The sequence below is a fragment of the Haliaeetus leucocephalus genome, unplaced genomic scaffold, assembly GCF_000737465.1.
Source record: "Haliaeetus leucocephalus isolate CR32 unplaced genomic scaffold, Haliaeetus_leucocephalus-4.0 Scaffold339, whole genome shotgun sequence".
Lineage (NCBI taxonomy): Eukaryota > Metazoa > Chordata > Aves > Accipitriformes > Accipitridae > Haliaeetus > Haliaeetus leucocephalus.
The window spans coordinates 6,339,427-6,360,151 of NW_010972775.1; the positions used below are offsets into that span (position 1 = coordinate 6,339,427).

Below are 20,725 nucleotides of genomic sequence, written 5' to 3' on the forward strand. Positions count from 1 at the left end.
AGACATGACATCACACAGTATGGAATATCCCTTTGGCCAGTTTGGGTCAGCTGCCCTGGCCGTGTCCTCTCCCAACTTCTCAAGCCCCTCCAGCCTTCTTGCTGGCTGGGCATGAGAAGCTGAAAAATCCTTGACTATAGTCTAAACACTACTGAGCAACAACTGAAAACATCAGTGTTACCAACATCCTTCTCATACCAAACTCAAAAACATAGCACTATACCAGCTACTAGGAAGACAATTAACTCTATCCCAGCCAAAACCAGGACAGTCTGTTTCTGAACAGTGTACACTGTTCCAAAGATCATATCATCTTTGTTTTCCTTACGAATGCTTGTCTCATTAATGTAATTTATGATACAGTAAATTACTCTTGACTAATAAAAGGTCAAGCCAGCCGTTTATTGTCTGTTATTGCAGTTTCAGTGCACATGTGAGCCAGGATAAGCTCAGGATCTCTCAAGTGGGTTAATTCTCCCATGGGGGAGGAATAGACTGTAACAGGGTATCCATTACCTTTGTGCCTCATAATGTGCATTTAAATGCTACTTCACTTTGAACAAAGAATGTTTGCCAATGTAGACAGTTTGATTTCTTTATAAATCAAAACTCATACCTTACCAACAATACTGATCTCTTTAGTGTAAGTGGTGTCCCAGACTTCTCTCATGCTTGCAGTTGTTTCTTAGTTATATACTCAGCATCCTTTGAATTAGAAATCTTTCTTCAGCAGTGCAAAAGATTTTGGGGAAAAAAAGCTCAGGCTTTCCAGTTACACAAGTTCAGTCCAGCTACTTGTTCCACTAACCTTCCCAGGTCAGAAGGTTTGCTGCGTCGGTAGCTTAAACGTAAGCTAACTTGGAAATGAGTGGTTTTGTTGTTGTTTTAATATTGAAATAAAAGTGCCTACACAAGGAGTTCTACTGGTATAACTAGACTGCATTACAATTATTCTGTAAATTTCTTATGTCTAGAAGTCTATGGACTGAGTTCTGAAGATCTTTTTGCTTTCAATAAGAAATTTTCACACTGATCTTTCCGTGGTTCTCTGTAAACACACCACAAAAGCAACCTCAGAGTCATTGGGGAGTGATTGCTATGGGCAGTCTAACCTGACACTGTGGCAAGTGCTTATGTGTATTTTTGCCAAGGCCCATGAGTGTAAACAATTTATGGAAAAAATATTACATCAAATTTTCTACCTGAAAGAAGGTGGTTGGACTTTTGTCAATAGCTTCACTGAAGATAGGATGTCACCTAAAGCTGAAGATGACAAATCACAGAACTGCTGAGGTTGGAAGGCACCTATGGAGATCATCTAGTTGAACTTCCCTGCTCAAAGCAGGGTAAATTAGATCAGGTTGCTCAGGGACTGTCCAGTCAGGTTTTTAATATCTTGAAGGATGAAGACCGTGCAGTCTCTCCGGACAACCTGGTTTAAATGGAACTTCCCATGTTTCTATCTTTGCCCACTGCCTCTTCTCCTTTCACTGGGTACCACTGAGAAGAGTCTGGCTCTGTCGTCTTTACTCCCACCCACCATCAGGTATTGATGACATTGGTAAGATCTCCCTTGACCCTTTTCTTTTCCAGGCTAGATTATCCCAGCTCTCTCAGCCTTCCGTCATTTGTCAGATGCTCCAATCACCTTAATAATCTTTGTGGCCCTTTACTGGAGTCTTTCCAGTATGTCCATGTTTGATTTCTATGGGGTAGCCCAGAAGCAGACACACAAATCCAGATGTGATTTCACCAGAGCTGAGTAGAGGTGAATAATTACCTCCCTTAACTTGCTGGTAGCACTTTTCCTAATGCAACCCAGGATGCTTTTGTCTGGTTCACTCCATTTAAAAGATGTCCATGAGCAAGAAGTTAGTGGCATCTAGTACTCAACAGCAACATAGTATTAAACAATAGAGAAACCTGAGTTTCTTTCAATAGTGTGATTTTTCTTAACAGTCACCATTTAGGGGTTGGCAAGCCAGTATACATACTGGTAGTCAAAATGGGCTTTAATGATACTGTACACAGTAATAACATCAGTATCATGACTATTAACAGAAACGTAGCTATTCAATAGAAACAGCTGGCAGACTCAAAGCCAGGGTGGTTCCTAAAAAAAAAAAAGGAGAAAAAAAAAAGGAGGAAATGTTTCCATAATAGCTAAAAGAATGATTTTATGTGATAATTTTGAGTTGTTTTGTGTTTGTGGTGACTGCCAGTTTTGTTGACTTGCCTGAGATACCGTGTATATTTAAATGATCATCTGCCAGAAGCATTTTGTGATTTATTATTAATATCATGAATTCACTGCCATATGTAACATTTAGGGAAAACAACATAGAAAGGAAATTGCAGAATGCAATGCATTTTTAACAAAGATGTTTCTAAGCATATGTCTCTACTGTTCTGACATTTGACTTGCTTACCTTTTCTTGGTGGCAAAACTGTATTTTCAATCATCTTTTTTGTGTTTTTTTTTCTATATTATTCTATTTTCTTTCTTTCTCTCCTGCCTCCTTTTATATTTCGTTCCTTTGGAATGCTGTTCAGTCTATGCCATGGAAATTAATCGTAAGTCTCCTGTGGAGAGCTGACTATCTCATTTAGCTGAATATGTTCATTAATCTTTTTCTTCACTAGATACTAGCATTTTAACTATAGGGCTTATCCAATATTCAGGTGTGAATCTTGTTTTCCTACTGTAATAGTTTTATTTGAAAAGAAACAGAGGAAAAATATTTTATTGTAATACAGATTGTAGGTCAGAAGTTTTAATTAAGCTTATGTGGTTGCTATGACTTGTCTCTAGTACATCAACAGTAAAATAATCCTTTTTAAAAATTATAATGCATGAGTGTCATGATATAATTAATTCCTTTTGATTACTTACATACAATGTTAGTGTTTCTTTGGCAGTACTTTCATTGGTCCATGTGAATAATATTATGATTTGCTTGACTTTCCTGTTATACTTTTCTTATGATAAACAGGAACAATGTAGGTCTGATGTTTGAAAAGCAAGTAAAATATATTTTATTAATCATAGTCTAAATATCTCTTTCAGTCCACAGTAAATAAGATTAGTCTCTTTTCAAATAATTTGAAGTATTTTTCAGGTGAGGTTGAAGCATTGGGTTTTTTGCAAAATGCTTAAAAAAATGGTTTGTCTATTCACATAAACTAAATCTGTAATGAACTCATTGTCAAACTTAGTATTTACTAAGATTTCAGCTAAAGAATCTGTGGTTGATAAACACTTTGCCTGCTACTAAATGGTTTCAAAAGGTAGCCTTGTATTTGAAATAAGATACATTGGCACTGCACTTAAAGACAGAACAAACTTGCTGCATTTACCCAACTCTAAGATAGCTCTTACCCCAAGACAACCTATGTATTCTTAGGATTACTTCAGGCAATTTTTTTATATCAAATTGATCAATGTTCTTAATTTTTGTCTCATTCCCACCAGTCTATTTTGCTGTGACTATATAATTTTCATTTTATAATTTTATCTCTTTGGTTTAAAATTTTATCTAGAATTTAGAATTATTGTGAAAAATAAGGGAAACGGAAATTGGCCTGAAAGTGGCGGCAAGGCCACCTGCTGGCAACATGAACAGCCCCAGACAGGACAAGTAATAGTCTAGGGTCCATCTAGGGAGTCCAGTCTAGGGCAAAACGAGACAGGGCCAGAGACAGAAGAAGGGTCCATCCAGGGGATAAACGCAGGTCCAAGGTCCATCCAGGAGGCAGGGCTGAGACCTGCACACCTGACATAGCTCAGGCAAGAACAGGTATGCATAGAGGGTGTAGGCGTGGATTCCAGGTGAAGCTGGTCAGGATCATTAAGGCCTCTTTAGTACACTCAGAGCCCCCAGTAAAGGTTTAATTTATGCTCAGCAATCTGGGACCACTAAGTAAATCCTTTTATATCTTTGGCAAGGTATGCACAGAAGTTTGGTTGGAGAATTTTTTTTTAATTCCACTATTAATATGTATATATGCACATTAAGACCTTGTCCTAGACTATTACGATGAGAAAAAGAAAATCCATATGAATTTGAAGAGAAAGCCACACTGTATGCAGTAAACTTGGAGCTACCTCTCTGTTCACTATTATGGGGAATTATTTTTGTATGCTGTAGTTAGAAGCAGAATTTGAAGCAGAAATTATACATACTTGCTACTGGAAATAAACCGATAAAATTTGTTTAGCTTGTCAAATTTTATGCATATGTCATCATTAAATAAATGTGAATAGTGTTTTTAAGTATCGGGCAATTTATTAAAAATAACTTTCATGTTTTTTCTTCAGCTCCTTGTGGGGACAATCTTTACGATGATGATGGTAAACGTCTCCCTCCATGTATACCAGGGGCCTGGCTCACTCCTGCTATTATGGCCTGTTACCTCTTGGTAGCAAATATCCTGTTGGTAAACCTGCTGATTGCTGTCTTCAAGTATGTAAATGATCATGCAGTATCTTTACTTTCTTATTGCCGAGATAAAAGTTTCTTTGGGAGCCCATCAACTGATTTTGCAAGCGTTTGCATTCATACTCAGAATCTAATTAGTCTGTGAACATGACTGGCAAATATTTGGAATAGTGTATATACTGGGAAAGAGTGGAGGAAAGGTTGTTTTGAATTTGCCAGCAATTGCAGTAATGCATATGAGAGAATCTGGCTACTTGCAATTACCATTTGGTGGATAGTGACAGGCCTCAAGACTGCTATAGAAAGACTTAAAATAGAATCCATGAAACCTGCTACATACATGATGGAAGCCCATGTAACTACTAGCAAACATGATTCTGTGATAGAACTGCAGGATCAAAATCTGAACATCAAAAGCAGGAGGCATTTCCGCTATTGATACATCATCTGGCTGCTTTTTCTTTCTTCTTCTTGTTTTGCTTTTCATTTAGACAAAGAAATTAGGGCCTTGCAGAGTTCTTGTATGACCCAGAAAAGGAGTCTATATTGCCTTGAACCAAGAGAAAGGACAGCTACATGTTGCCAAGATCTGTGGCCAGTCCAAGCAATGTGCACTATGCATATTCTTAATGTTATTCCACAAATCTATATTTAGAATTCTCTGGAGTAAAACTAAATAAGTTTCTGCTGCTTATTCTTTCTACCCACAGTTATGTTGCATGCTTTTCCTGTCATGAGCTAGGGATTGAAAAAACAAAACAAAACAATACAAAAATTGAAATAACTACTTGCTAGTAAGACTTTCTGAACACACCACCTGAGAAAAGCAGGTGATCCATTTTTGATGCCCATAAACAAGTGGTGTGGAAGGGCTTGTTGGCCTAAGTAGCTGATGTTGCAACCACAAAAATAGTTCATCGTGTGCCTAGAAATCTACAGCTCACAAAGCCTGTCTTTCATTTGATGTATGTAGCTTAAAAGGTCATGAATTTTGAAGTGCTCAAATGCCAGTCACATTGCTACGGGAAAGGCGAAGAATCTTACAATGGTAGCTATTAATGGCTGAAGGACCAAGGAATCAGCAGTTTGGGAAGTAGGTCATTCTGTTAACTCCTGCCACCCCAGCATGGTTGCAAGGGGGTGAGATCTAGCTAGGGAATTCCTGCTATGCAGGAGACACAGAATGAAGGCAGATTGTCATTCATCATTGGTAAATAATCTCATGTATACTTAGCCAAAAGAAACCAAAAGCTATGTGAACTCAAGAATTCTCTGATTTCAAAGAGATATTTTAACGGGTTTTGTGACTGTAGATACTCTAAAGCACAGTAAGTTAGAAAAGAAGTGGACAGAAAATATAAAAAAGGAAGTGCCAATATCATCATCATCGTCGTCGGAGTGAGCTGTCTGAGCATACCTTAAAATAGCTTGAAAAGCTTTATCTAAGACAGAACATAAAGTCTGCTGTCTCTTAGTTGGTATTTCATAACCTTGATTATTGTTATCTCTGGATTGAATACTATCACTTATACTCCTTCATATCCACTGAATCACAAAATAAAACATCTTTATAACACACCTTATTTTGGTGTAGAAATGATGAGGCCATGGCTTCCAAGAACAAATTCCTTTACAAGAATATGTACCATGTTTTTGAGTCAGAAGTTTGAGTGAATAAAGTTTGAATTTAGGACATCTTGTAAAACTTGAAAAGTCTTCTATGTAGGTCAAGCTGATTAGCATATTAAAGGCAAACTATGTGAAGCTTCTGGGTTTAGCATACAAAATACCTTTCATGGATTTAATACTTTGTGTAATATCAAATACTGGCATGTGTTAAAAGAAATACTTTATAACCAAGCCCCAAAATACCAATTATGTGATTCATAAATTGTGCAAGTTTCTTTTCACTGACACCTACAAGACTTTATACAGTAGGAGCAAATAGTCTAAGGTGGTGCATAAGGGATGCAGAGCACCTTCTGCTTTGCTGTCCTCAAAAGGAGTAGTGAAATCATGAGTTCAAGTTAATCATCAGTTCAGCAAGTTCAGCAGCATCAACAAAGGCTGAACCAAGCAAGTCATGTGGCCTCATGTTGTTATTTAGCTGCTACTTTTTTCAACATAGTACTTGCTCAATGATAAGTAAACTTAGGGGCTTAATAGAAACTGTACCTATGTTCCCTTTCAGCAATACCTTCTTTGAGGTAAAATCAATATCCAACCAAGTCTGGAAGTTTCAGCGGTACCAGCTGATCATGACATTCCATGACAGACCTGTCCTCCCACCACCAATGATTATCTTCAGCCACATCTACATAATCATCAAGCGAATCTGCTGTCGCTGCAAGAAGGGTGAAGGAGACCAGGATGAGCGTGACAGGGGACTGAGTATGCAAGAAATCTTCTCTAAATTGAACTCTTTGCAGCATATTAGCAGAAAGCAGCAGCTTTTCCAATGCTGAACTACTTTGTTCGCATTGACGGTCAAGTGTATTTGCAGAAGACAGTATGAGACAAAATTTATATCAAGTTAACAGCTCTTGAGCTCTGTGGGCTCCTGAGAATATGCAATGGTGTGCTGCTAATGAAGACTTTCTTTAACGTGCTTTCTTTAAAACAGTGAAATGACATCTACTTAATCCAGTTTTACCAAGTTCTAGTGAAGTCCATATGTTGGGAAGGGCAAATAGGAAATTGAGAAGAAGGGATCACAGCTTCCAATGTCATCTGTAGTGTCAGCTCTGATTGTGAGCAGGCTGTGTCTAAGAGTATCCCCACTTTCATTTCTCCATGTTAGAGATTTATCTGTCATTTCACAGGGGAACTGTGAGGATTCTTCTCCTAACATAGTCTGTAATTGTTGATTATTATTTTCATTATATGCCTCATTGAAATAATCAGATGCTCACAATTATCCCTGTATTTCTACATTTCACAGGAAACATATTTCTGCACAATATGCTTCTGAGTTAAAAAAGGAAAAAAAGGGAAAAAAGTAAATGTAATACTCTCTCCAAATACAAAGAGACAAATTCAAATAAAGGATTAAATGTTCTGAAAAGCCTGTATTTCCCTTGGATTTTCCTTACATGATTATAAGTTTTGAAGCTCTCATCCAAAGAATGTCTAGAAAACAATCTGTTATATTAGATTATCTGTTGCCTATAACTGGCATCCTTTTAAGAACAATATTTGAGTGAAGGAACAGTCAAACTGGCAGAGATTGCCCTAGTCTTTATCCTGTAAAATCTAGTCAGTTTGTTCAATGCATAGCTCTGCTGTTAAAAAGTGCAAAGGTCATTGAGAAAATATAGCCCCCAGTGGATGGTCATAAAAGGAGATGATAGTCATAATGTATTACATTGCCTTCACGGCTGTGGCCATCTTTGGCTAAGTGCTCATTCCCTATTTACAAAATCATCTGTTCATTCAGTGCAGGAGTAGAATCTGCAGTATCCATATGTCCAAAATAATCTGCTAAATTGGATTTAAATTGACTGCCAGAATTTCAGAAAAAGGAAATTCATGTTGTGTTCTTCTGTTTTGCACAGAGTTATTTCTGAATGATGAAGAGCTAAAAAAACTGTATGAGTTTGAAGAGCAGTGTGTAGAAGAATACTTCCAGGAAAAAGAGGATGAACAGCAATCATCTAATGATGAACGCATCAGAGTTACCTCTGAAAGGTACCTATTATAAGAAAAAACCCACACCACTTATCTGGAACAATATTTGCCTTTTTGTGTCTTCATTATAACTAAAGTTGAGTTAAAAGTACAAAAGATTTAGATCTTGAAGAAAACCACCACCAGTTCAGAAGCTGATCTGAATCCTGAGTAAATATCTGTGCAGGTGCATCTCTCACAAGAGCAAGCTTTTTCTTGTTCGTACTAGTATGTCACTAAGGCTGCTGGTTTGGGAAGCTTTGGTGTAAGAACACTTCTGTTCATAATGAATTTTTTCCCTCTCACCCATCTGAAGATCACAGTTATGCTTTTTATCCGTTTGAGCAAATTACTACTTGTTGACCTTCCAACAGCTCATCCAACCATGAGAAACATGTTGGAGCTTAATGACAAAAGCACTCACGATTCTTCCCTTAGACCTACGGTTTACACTAGGGTCCAGCACTCAAAACTGCTGAATTTTAATCTCGGCCACAGATTCTCTTGGAAGCTTTGAACAAGGCATTTAGCTTTTCAGTATGAACTTCCCCATTTAAAAGACAGGGGATATTCATATGTAAATCATTAAGCTATTCTGAGGACTAGGTAATGTTTGCATATTGCTGTGTAAGCACACGGTGATAATGGCAGCAGCACTTTTTTACCAGGTCACTTGGCAGGACTGTTCCCAAAGGCTCTGCCTATTCTGTTACTAGTTCTAAGCAAGCGAAAGGATGGGGTCTTTTGTCACTTCCTTGAAATTATGAAAAAATTGCCCTGTAAGGAAAATGATACAGAGCTTAAACACTCTCTCACCTTAATCTACCTCACAGTATTCTGATGATGAACTACTTCATCTACTCCCTCTCTCTCTCTCTCCCCCTCCCTCACCCCCCGCCCCCTCATTTCTTATGAAGTAGCTCTATGAGCCATATAATTCTTTAATGGATAAACATCTTTCTCTTGAAGGAAGGCCCTGAACATCTTGCATTATTATATGTGAAGTTTGAGAATAGAGAAGTAAATGAAATCTGCTACATGTATTTGCGTAGTTTCTATCACACTATTTATCCATAGCAATTTGTCAAAATCCTAGGCATTGTGGCAGAGAACAAAGCAGGGCTGATAAGCCTCACTGATTCACTATGGTCTATGGGCACAAAGCAGATTTGCATATTTCTCATGGCTTCTTGCTCCAGATGCTTCGTCACCTTTTGTGTGTGAGAGCAAAAGAATGTTAATTTAATTTCCACAGTTGATTTACTAGTGTATGATCTCTAAGTCACATTCTAATGCATTATTTTTATATGTATTCTTCTGGTACCATCACTTCCATTATGATATAAATGATAAAAGAAAATGGGAAAAAGTATTATTTTAATTGAACTAGACAGTAATTCCACTCCCTTCAGCTGATACATAATTGAAAGGTATTTCAAGAGTGAAAGTAATCCGATACACACCAGCATTATGTTCTCTCTCACACAGCTACAAAACCTGTTTTACAACATGCGTTGATGCTATTTTAAGTCATCCTGTGAGCATGTCATTAGAAAGTATTTTTCATATAGTTAATTGATGCTTCACAGTGAAAGGACAACTGAATGTGAAGTGGGTGGCACACTCAGAAATGTTAATAGTAGGCTGTCCCTAAGGGCTGCAACTCTTTGTACTCTCCTGACATGTAAATAAGGGCAAAGTTCAAACAGCCCTCTAATATGGTGTATGGAAAGCATAGATAACAGGAAAATGCATGTGCTTTTGATGCTACACATAGGAAAAAAGAATGAGGCATGATACATAGCACAAAATTCTGCCTTATGAAGAAATCAGTAGCTGGGTGCCTATAACAGGTTACTGCACCGTTCCCCGGCTTCTGTTCTATGCTTCCTCTTTTATACCCAACAGAGTTGAAAATATGTCTATGAGGCTAGAAGAAGTGAATGAAAGAGAACATTTTATGAAAGCTTCTCTTCAAACAGTCGACCTTCGACTCTCTCAATTGGAAGAACTATCTGGTCGGATGGTGAATGCTCTTGAGAAGCTGGCAGGTATTGACAAATCTGAGCTGACATATACACGTTCACGGGCTTCGTCTGAGTGTGATGCTGCATATCTCCTAAGGCAAAGCAGCGTTAACAGCTCTGATGGCTACAGCATGTACAGATACCATGTTGGTGGCGATGAGTTAACATATGATGACAGTACCACTCCTATGTCACCAGCCATGGGATTGCGTAAAAAAGCCCATTCTATTGGTACCAAAGAAGATGGAGCAGACCCAAGGATGCTGGTTCCAGAACACCACACCAATCTCCATTATACCTGTAGTGCTAATGCAGTCACCACAGCAGATTACAGTAAGTCTACATTAGAAATTGCGCAGAATGTTTCTGGTTCAGGTGGTTTGGGGGATGAAAAGCAGGGGCTTTTCAAGAGTGATGGAATGGTTCCTCAAAGTATAAACCAGATGGATGCTGTTACAAACAGACAGTCAGTACCAAGATCAGATTTTCAGAACACTCAGTTAAAAGTAGAACGTACCAAGTTAGAAGCAACCATCTCTTATCCCTTGGACAAATCTAAAGCAATGCGCTATTTTCCTCCTGAAACATTCAGTGCTTGTCAGACCACTATGATGAAGTCAAGGAGCTTCATATTTGCACAGGGTGGGAAGCTGGTTGGAGGAGTTAACAACTGGACCACAGAGTATAGTACCATCATGGATCAGGTGTGCCCTTCTACAATTGAACAATGGGCCACAGAGTGGAAATACGAAGTTGAGCAGCAACTTTCTCAAGAACGTCCTCCAGAATACCCTGGTTTTATTTCTGAAGCAGAAATGCAAGCAGAGCAGAAGCAGTTACAGACGGACACAGATGATGACAGTAATGTTGGTGAAGCAGGTATGAGTGCCTCTTACACCTCTATGCCTGCCACTGTAAAGGCTGAGAAAGAGAATTTACTATCAGTAAAGCCAGAAAGGACTTCTGGGTTCCCGTCAGTACGGTCAAAGAGTTTGCACAGCCATTCTCGGAAAGCCAAGTCTATAAAGGACAGATTAAATAGACCAGGACATGCCAGCAGCGTAACTAATTTGGTGGTAGCATTTGGCAGTGCAACAGAAGAACAGAAAGCTAGGCAAGAAAACCCATCCACAGAAACTGAATGTTAAAGTGGCTCATGGCCCCTGTTTTATCGACAGTCAAAAAAGCAGCATGACTAATTGAACAAATTATGGATTTTTAAATTAATTTCAAAAGAAGAATTTTGCATGTGTTTCTTTTAATTTTAAACTTAATAGATATTTGTTCAGTTCTTAAATAAATGCTTGCTGGGTCAGGTGAAAGGGAGATGTTCTCTCAGGGGCAGATATAAAGTAGGCACAGTCCACAGATGCCAACACTATAGATCTTTCTTTGTTCCATTTTGACCTCCCTCATAAGCTCATTTACTGACAAGCTCTGTATAAAAGCTCTTGAAAGAAGGACAATATTATGTAATAATTTAGAAAATGTTTTTTCTTCTTTTTTATCAGAAGACTTCTTAAACTGAACAAATTTTTAACCAGCCTTAGTTTTTGTCCTTACCTATGCAGCTGGTTTCTTTGTGGCCATTGTGTTTTTGAGATCAAACCAAAATTGTTGGAGGCAAGGAAAAATTATGCAGTCCCCTCTTTCACTTCTGATTTCATGCATGCTGCTTAGCTCCTCTTTCAGAAAGGCATAACATAGCACTTATCATCCACTAAAATAGGTCTGAGTGGCAAAATACAGTTGTGTTTGGAGAAACCTGACTTGGAAAGCCATGTGTACACATATTCTTGACCTGTCCTTGAGCTTTAGTGACATAATCTTGCTTTCAGGATCATATCTGTCCCCACCCCAAAGCATGCTGACAGCCTTAAACTGTTGAAAAACAGTGATCATTGTTTCAAACTGTTTAGGAAGATTTTAAGTATATGAAGTATATAGAGTTTTTAATAATATGAGTCCAAGATCTGCATTAGTGTTTTGTATAAATGGGGATTACAACAGAAGTCCATGTAGAGTAAGAATCTGGCTTTTTTTAAAATGCCTGCAGAGGAAAACCAAACCAAATCAAAACAGGAAAGGTGTTCTGATCAGGCAAGATCAGAATGTAGCCAATCTGTTTTTGAAGCAAATCTACTGTGACAAATTCATCTTTCATTTTGCAATTTCATTATGATGACACATGAGGAACAAGGAACAGTTTCTAGGAGTCAGTCTAAACAAAAAATAATTTTTCCAGGTGAGAATAGAAATTCCATACATTTTCTTGAGTAAATTTCAAAAACAAATGTGAAAAGGAAAAAAGGTCTCTACAGTGAAAGTGTTTTCTATCCCTTAACAACTAAGACTGGAAAGCCACATCTATAGCTACAGTTTCCCAGCACACTTGTCTCAACAGCAGCATTCTAAGTACTAGGTTTTGATAGTTTTCTTCATAATAGTGTGATGTTATTTGCCTCATTCTTCTCTGTTACCTTTTAGGAATTTTGTTTTCCCAAATACTCAGCACCTCTCTTTGCAGGGGATGCGTACCAGTGAACAGACAAGAAAGAAAACGAGTTAAAGGCATGTTACTTGTTCACAGAATACTGGTCAAAAGTTTATGCCTAATTCATTAACCATCAGGACTTATTCATATACTATTTTGAAAAGACAGAATTTCTTTTTTTTCTCCCACCATCAGCTCCACAGTTTGTAGGTCTCAGTATCCCCCTTGATAATGCTGCTTACAGCATTTTGAAATGCAGAGATTGATGGAACACTCTACAAATGCATTGATGACATCAGCTTTTTATTGTTTGTATTATATTTTCATACTCCATCCATACTTACCTTGAAGTAAGTTACCACACTGAATGATTATGGTAACTGCATAGACATTTCTGAAAGTTCAGTCATTTACTATGGATTTTTGCTAGCTTGGTCTTGTTAGCAGGTTTACTGGTTTCACTGTTGTCAGAACAGTGTTGACATTTTGCTTTTCATGTGGGCTTCTCTTTTATTCAACTTTAGGGAACTTGATGTTTTGTAAAAACAGAATGACATTTGAAATTTTTTCACTTCCATGTTTACTTCTGTGTTACCATTGTATGCAACTATATAGCCATTTTGTATGTGTGGTTAAAATAGCCTCCAATTTGCCAATGCCTTTTTATTGTTTGCCTGCACACTCACCAGAAAGTGATTCATTAACAAACACAAAGGGATGCAGCTTTTCAGCACTTTGCTAAACAAGCAGTATGCATTGTGGAAGAAAATACAGTGTGTTGCATACCTCTTGTTACGTTGTCTTTATAAAATGTGTGTTAAATCATGCTCTGTTTGACCAGTTATTTTCTTAGCGTTTACATTACAAATTTATCAGATAGCGTGTAGATTTCAAACAAAACCATTTTACCTTTGTCTTTATTTACTTCCTTTGTGTAAAAATATCTATAAAGAAACACATGAAAAAGATGTGAAATTAATTCAGTATAACAAATTTTTCACTATAATGATATCAAAGCACTTCACTTACCTGTTTCTTCTTATGCAGTGCATGGGCTGAACATTTTCTAAGCAAAGTTTCTTTTTCAACATTTGCCAGTAATTTTCCATAAAGTTCTGTATACAGTGATGACTTTATAAGGCTTGGATATTTTCTGTGCTCTTGCATAGCATGAACTGAAATGATAACCTCTCTGCCATTAAATGTGAAGTAACTACACTGGCTTTGGCAGAGTTATTTTAGACATACAGCCATTTTAATAAGATTTAAATATGGCTCTGTATGTGCATAGAAGACTGATAGATTTGGAGCACACTAAACAGAACAAAGATCAACACATTTGCATGTCTGCCTACATGCTTTCTTGAATACTGGCAGAAAGGATGCAAGCACAGAATTTGCATTTCTGAAGAGGCATGTTTAATACTGCTTATGTGGTGACTCCACAGCAGCATCACTGTGAATTCCATTTAGCATTTTTTATTATATGCTTGACCTATACTGAACCAGGTCAAGTCTAAAGAGTATGTACTCTAAGGCTATGTCTACGCAGAGACATTACACTGAGGTTAAGTTTGTTCACCTTACAGTATCTTGCAATACAGACATTTCCCTCCCCCTCAAGGCAAATGTTTTAAACACAGTGGCTAACTGTAATATTCACATAGGCAGGTTCTTAATGATACCAGCTGATTCCACAAATTACCCGTTTTTACACTGCATCATTCTGGGACTAGCTTGACTTTGCTCTTGCAAGCTTCTCCTACTTCAGAATCAGTCTATCCATTTTAGATGCCAGATTTCGATACCTGAGAACCAAGAAAGTCCATTTTCTATATTATTTAGTAATGAACTAAAGTAGCCATTGAAACCTTCCAACTATGGTTTCTCCATACTGCTTCTCTGGATGCTTTCCTAGGTTCTGGGCTTGACTATCATCTTTGGCAAAATGTATATCTGTCCTTCCAAATAAAAATTAAAAGAATACAAGTATCTGTAAGGCCTTGCCAGAAAATGGGAAGATGAGGAGGGTGCATGACCAAAGATGTCAACAGGATCTTTTCATCTGCAAGATCCACAGGATTGTGCCCTGTTACAGATGTTCTGGGTAGTTAACCCACTGACACAAAGCCAGGTTGCTGCTGAGCGCTTGCCATGGAGAAGGTGAGTTTTCAGAGTGACAGCAGCACTGGGACACATTGCTGGGGTCCCACCTAGTAGTGCCATTGCCAGCATACCACTTCTGCACCACTGTCCTGTCTGACTGGTCACTTCTAGTTGAACTAGTATTACACTCAAAAGCTTGTTACGAGCAAAAAGGAGACGCACCTTGTATGTAAAGTCAGGAATTTATTGTTAGTGTAACAAATTTTAACAGTCCAATATATTAATTATTATTAGTCTAGATCTAATTACAAGAGAGGAGAGACAAGAAGAGAGGAGAGGAGAGAAAAGAATACTGCTACAGGAAAAAAAAAACCAGTAAGGTAAAATTGATATATGCACACTTCCTACTACCTACCCCTTTTTTTGATGTTATGCTCATACTTGCACTGATCCTCTGGGTCTAATGGTCAGTGGCTGCAATGGGGGTAGTGAGGAAATATGGCCAGCTGTCAGCATCCCAGGTCCTTTGCTAGGATGAGCATGATGCTGATGCTGTTGGTTCCTTTTTCCTTATTTTTTGCTTGCTTAGGGGCATTTTTGTTTGCTACCAACTTTACATCTTGTTTTTCTTCATTTGCTTTCAAATCCTACAGTTACACCTGAATTTCCTAGTCATAAGAAAAAGTGATTTCACAGCTAAACAAACAAAGGGACAGCTCGAGGCAGGTTAAGGCAAGTTCAGACAAAGCAATCCTGACAAGCCTCAGTCCTGAGGCCTTACAAAGTCAGCATAAAGCCTGTGGTCTGTTACTAGCAGTGACAATACTCTATTTACTGGTCTACAAGGCCACATTAGCCCTAGAGGTGTTTTCCTCTCACTACAGCCACTGCAGATAAATACTCTACTGGTTGCAGTGGTCACTTGAGCCGAATGTTTCAGCCTAACTGTGGATTTTGATCCCCCATTGGGATCCAGCATCAGACAGAAGGGGAAAATGGATGTAAGGACCTGGTTGATATGGCCATTTAATGCCCATTTCAAGCGGTGCCAGGGTCCAGGGGAGTTGGGGTAGTCAAAAAACAGTACACAGCAGTAGTTCAGATTGCAGGCTGATAAACCACAAGCCTTGGGAGAAGTGAGACAAGAACTAGAGACTTCCTTAAAACTGCAATCTTCTTTTGCTTTTTTTCAACTTTTAGCCTTATCTGCAGAAACAAAATTTGATATGGCAAAGTGGTGCTTGGTGCTTTGTGGTTGATGTCCTGTATCTTTACAATGGATGTAAGGTATGTCTTGATAATAGGCTTTAAATTATTCTTTGCAGTTGTTCAACCAAAATATTTAAGTGCCTGTATCCACCTTTTGCTTGGTGTTAATGAAAAAGAGTTGCATGATTTTATCTGCCTGCTCCTCTTTTGTCTCTAAAACCCCTATGAAACTGTGGTGCTTTCTCCTGCAAAAATCCAGATGCAAGCACCTCCCTTTTCTTGCACTAATTGGACTGCTGTGCTCAGCAAGCTATTATCTGGGCGGACCAACAGCCTTCAAAAATGGCATGGAAAAAGACTGGATTCTAGTTTAGGAGCACTGTTAATCTGATAGTCACTATCACAAAACCTATGTAAAATAGCCCAAGCCAAGGTGCAACATTGTACCAATGAATAGCTCCAAATAACTCCAGGCAAGTAATACATGCATAATGATTAACAAGTACCGTTAGGTAACATAGCAAAGTTCAACATCATTAAATCTCCACACTGAGAATACTACCTGCACTTCGCAGATGTACCTTGAAAAGGAGGCTTTTTTTTCCTGACATACCTCAAGAAACTAAAGCCTTTGCATAGTTTTTATCTTTTGTATAACTTTGGCCAAGACTATCAAAGATGCTGTTTTATGTAAATAATCACATTTTAAATATTATTCTACTGGATCTTCATCAAGGACACTCAGGAAAGAGGTGGGTTTTGTCAACTGCTTAATAAATATAAGGCATGTTTTTTCTTCTATAAGAGGTAATACAGACCTGTAGGGCTGGCTTTCTAACAAGCCCCCAGCAAAAGTCCCACACTTCCGAGTGCAGGCTGAGGCAACTTGCGTGTGCGAACTATTGAGTGCACAAGTAGAGAGGTGTCCAGGTAAAGTAATAAACCGTAATGCTTTCAGTGAAAAATAGAACAGACTTTTCATCAGTGAATCCCTGATTTTGGAGACTTGCCACATACTTGCTGTAGCTCTGGGCACATAGCTCTGCTGTGAAATCGGACAACACATATGGCTTTGTGTCTTGGAGTTCAATAATTGAACCATTCTTCATAAAGCTATGAAAACACGTAAATTGTCATAGAAAATATAGGCCTGGAAGAGATCATCTACACTGAGGCAAGTTCAGCAATGTTGATAGCATCAGTGGCAGATGGTGGTCTAACCTGTTCTTGAACATGTCTAATGAAAGCCATTCCCTAATCTGTTGAGAGATCAAAAGGGACCATTATGAAGGTCTGTTCTGATTTAACCCCAGCCCTCATCCATTGCACAAGCCAAAGTGCTTCCCCAACCACCAAGCTGTCTTGTGAGGTTGTACTAGAACTTTTAGGAAGATACCTAATCTGACGTGCAGTAAATACAGCAGGTTATGCACCATAGCTGTAGCTAAGCAGGTAATTATCTTCACTGTTAGAAACAATTTGTACTCTATGTAAAAAGAGGCCCCAGGAAACTGCCACACAGCATGTGGGGTGTGATACCAGCAGGAGAGCAGGCCACGCTGTCCATGACAGTGGACAAGTGTAAGGGTCCTGGTCAGTCTAGCACCCAGGACATATCACTGAATAACTTAATGTTGAGGCAAGGAAAATAACTGCACTGAGTAAAAAATGATTTTTTTTAATTAATGAGAATAAAAACAGACATCTGCAGTCCTTTCAGTTCAGCTGGCTTTGTTGCATAGCTAGCTTCCCACCATTCTTTCAAGACTGTTCTCATAGAACAAAGGCATTCCCAGAAACCTCTTGGTTTAGCAGAACTGTTTGAAAAAAGTGAGCGAGGCAAGCTGGGATGGCTGGAGATGGGCAAGCAGTTGAGACCATTACCAAAAAGGAGTTGAGGGATCCAGAGGATTTCCCTGCTTGTCCTGCCTGCCCTACCCCCCTGACCACCTATCCTGCCTGCCTAGCCTGCCCTGCCCTGCCCTGGCTGCCTACCCTGCCCTACTTGTCTGTCCTGCTCTGCCTGTCTGCACTGCCTGCTTGTATCCCACTGCAAGTTGTGACAGAATTAACTTGCTCCTCCAAAATACTCACTTCTGTCAAATCAGCTTTGTCCTCCCACTAGCATAAAACTCTTCCAGTGGCAACTTGTGACCAGTTGCAACAACAATCCTCACAAATCTTGTGATCTTATGTTTATGAGAGCTTAGTTTTGATTTTGTTTGTTTCTTTTCAGAACAACACTGCAATTTAAATGTGTCAGTGCAGTCCTCAATGGAAATTTGTGCTATCCTATGCTCTTTCCCTCAAGAATAAGATTGCATTTGCAGCCACTCTGAAGAGGGCTCTGTGCTGATGCAGAAACACTCTTGTAACTCTGATATAATATAAATAATTGTCATTTTTAATATCACTGGCAAATTTGTTATATGCAGTTTCAAGCCTAGCTGATTTGTGCGGTTTCTGCCTTCCTCGCCCCCTTGATTTCTCTTCCCCCTTTTCTGATTTTAATTACCTTTCAACAATGTTCTGAATATGAACAAAAACCTTTAAAGAGTAAAGATGAGGGCAAGTCCCCCAGTATTTCTCACTTACCAAACATCCAAGGGATTAAGCTTGTGAAAGTGGTAAGTCACCAGCAGGAGAATAGCTATGGCTTGCTCTCACGGCACTCAGCATTACACCACCAGCAACTTCTGCAGCACAGGGTGCTCTTTAACATGGACAGGGGCTGAGCCTGAGACCCTGCCAGGCTGAATAATGCCACTCAGACAATGATGTCTGCAGCATAAAATAAAATCTTGTATGTGAAAATACAAGATAAAGTGAAGGGAACTGTCTGCCAACACCAAATAAGATAGGACCCTTGTGCAAGGAGGTGCGCTTGTTTTAAAAAGACTGCACCATGGGCTTGGTTTTATCTTCTCCACCTGCAAGTCCAAGAGTAGTGTATTGTTATGGAGGTGCTTGCTGGTGTTCTCCCCTGGGCTGCTGAATAGCTTTAAAAGTATGCACACGTACTCGTTTCTTCAACCTAGGCAGGTGCCAGTGGGTTGTTTCCCTCCTCGCGGTTCAAACCAACCTCCCTGCTGGCATCAGTGGGGCATCTCGTCTAAGTTGGGGAATCCAAATTGTGCCCTGAAGTCTGTTCTTTCATTGAACATCTACCTTCTGACTTCACCAAAAAATCCCAGGGGCTATAATGCAATGTAATGTGCTTCCTACTAATGATAGTAAGGGAAGACCTTGACCCCATGGCTGATGCTGAGTGCTGCATGTGTCATTTTGTGTCTAAAAATGCATCCGTTTCTCTGGAGTCTTTTAGTTCTTTACTATTTTTACGTCATGGTGATATTACAACACTACGATGCTGTTGCAGGCCTTTACTGATGTTATCTTGCACGTGGGCTGTTACAGAAGAATGACAACATGCTGACCAAAAGCATGCTTTTTAATAAGGTGAGGCTGCAGTGCCCAAATACCAGCAGATAGTTTGGCAGGTCCTGGCCTTCAACTTTTGCCCCTAAACCATGGGTGTTGCAGTGAACTATGCTTGGCTCATAGCTGGAACCATCACTATGGTGCACCAGCCATGGGGGGAGCACCAGCAGGCACAGGAACCAGCAGCGCTTCTTACCCTACCTGATGCATCAGACCTGGCTTCAAATTCTGAAGAGCCTGGCTGGTTTTACCCAGTTCCTTTGTGCTCGGACCACCAGCAGGAGAACCCAGACTCTCCCCCTTCCTTAGGTCTCACAGCTGATGGGCCTGTGCGGTCCCACTCTAGGGCTCTCGATTAAACCACATTTCCATCCAAACTGTTGCTTCTTGTAGGAGGTATTTCCACTGCGGACGCCAAGTTCATTGCAGCCAGGGCTCCCATAAGCACCTGCAACACAGACCTTTAAGGGTGCCAAAGGCCACTAAACAAATGTGAGTAGTTACTCGGTTTCCTACTTGCCAAAAGAGATAGCAGTGTTAGATGTTGGCAGTTTAGGTGGGCAACTGCGTTATTTCCGTGTTCTAGAGAAGCTCCAAGTGAGCAATCCACGAGTGCCTGGAAAGCTTGAGGAAAGGGAATGACACGGATGTTAGACCTGCATCCACCTCTGGCTGTCAGCATGGTTACAGCGACCAGCAAGAGGGTGACTGCGGCAGCAGCCTGGAGGCTGTACCCATCCATCACCTACGTTCCACGGCTGTAACATGCTACACCTCGTATAAAAGGTGACAGTAAGAAGAACGCGGTAGCAGTAGTTGATTCATGCTGGAGCTGGATTTTTACTGCTGATCCGAGACAACGCCGGGTTGCAATAAAAACCTGCCTTTGCAGGCCCCATGTGGAAGTTTCACAGTCTCCAAGTGGCTCAGAGGCCAAACTGTGGAAATCCTCTGCTTCGGTCCTCGTTTTAACGTCCGCCCCCCCGCGCAGGGCCCTGAATTTGTGATTGCTCTCCTCGTGAAGGCGAGGGAAGGAGACAATTTCTCGCCACTCGCCCAGAGGCAGCGCTGAGCAAGAGCTCCCACCCGCGGGGTCCCGGCCTGCCCCCGGGAGGCTCCACCCCCCGCGACGGGGGACGGGGTGTGAGGGGGGGGCCGCCAGGGAATCGGTAAGATTCGGGAACCGAAACCCACTCTCAGTCCGGCCAGAAATGACGGTGCTGGCTGAAACCGCCGTGACAGGAAGCGTCCGTTAAAAGCGGGCGAAACGTCAATTACGCGGCTGCCGGCGCGGGCGACCGGCCCCCGCCGGACCGCGGCCGCTTGGGCCCTCCGCGCCGCCG

At 40.0% G+C, this 20,725-nt stretch overlaps 2 protein-coding genes across 2 annotated transcripts in view; both read left to right on the forward strand.

The window, feature by feature from the left end:
• TRPM1 (transient receptor potential cation channel, subfamily M, member 1) overlaps window positions 1-11,280 on the forward strand; it is a 151,092-nt gene extending 139,812 nt beyond the window's left edge. The window contains exons 26-30 of the mRNA XM_010572265.1: window positions 2,554-2,574; window positions 4,319-4,463; window positions 6,631-6,830; window positions 7,994-8,126; window positions 10,014-11,280. Of these exons, the coding sequence (XP_010570567.1) occupies window positions 2,554-2,574; window positions 4,319-4,463; window positions 6,631-6,830; window positions 7,994-8,126; window positions 10,014-11,280 (1,766 nt within the window). The remainder of the gene's footprint in view (window positions 1-2,553; window positions 2,575-4,318; window positions 4,464-6,630; window positions 6,831-7,993; window positions 8,127-10,013) is intronic.
• The window catches only part of MTMR10 (myotubularin related protein 10), a 536,484-nt gene that overhangs the window by 474,801 nt on the left and 40,958 nt on the right, over window positions 1-20,725 (forward strand). The window lies entirely within an intron of this gene.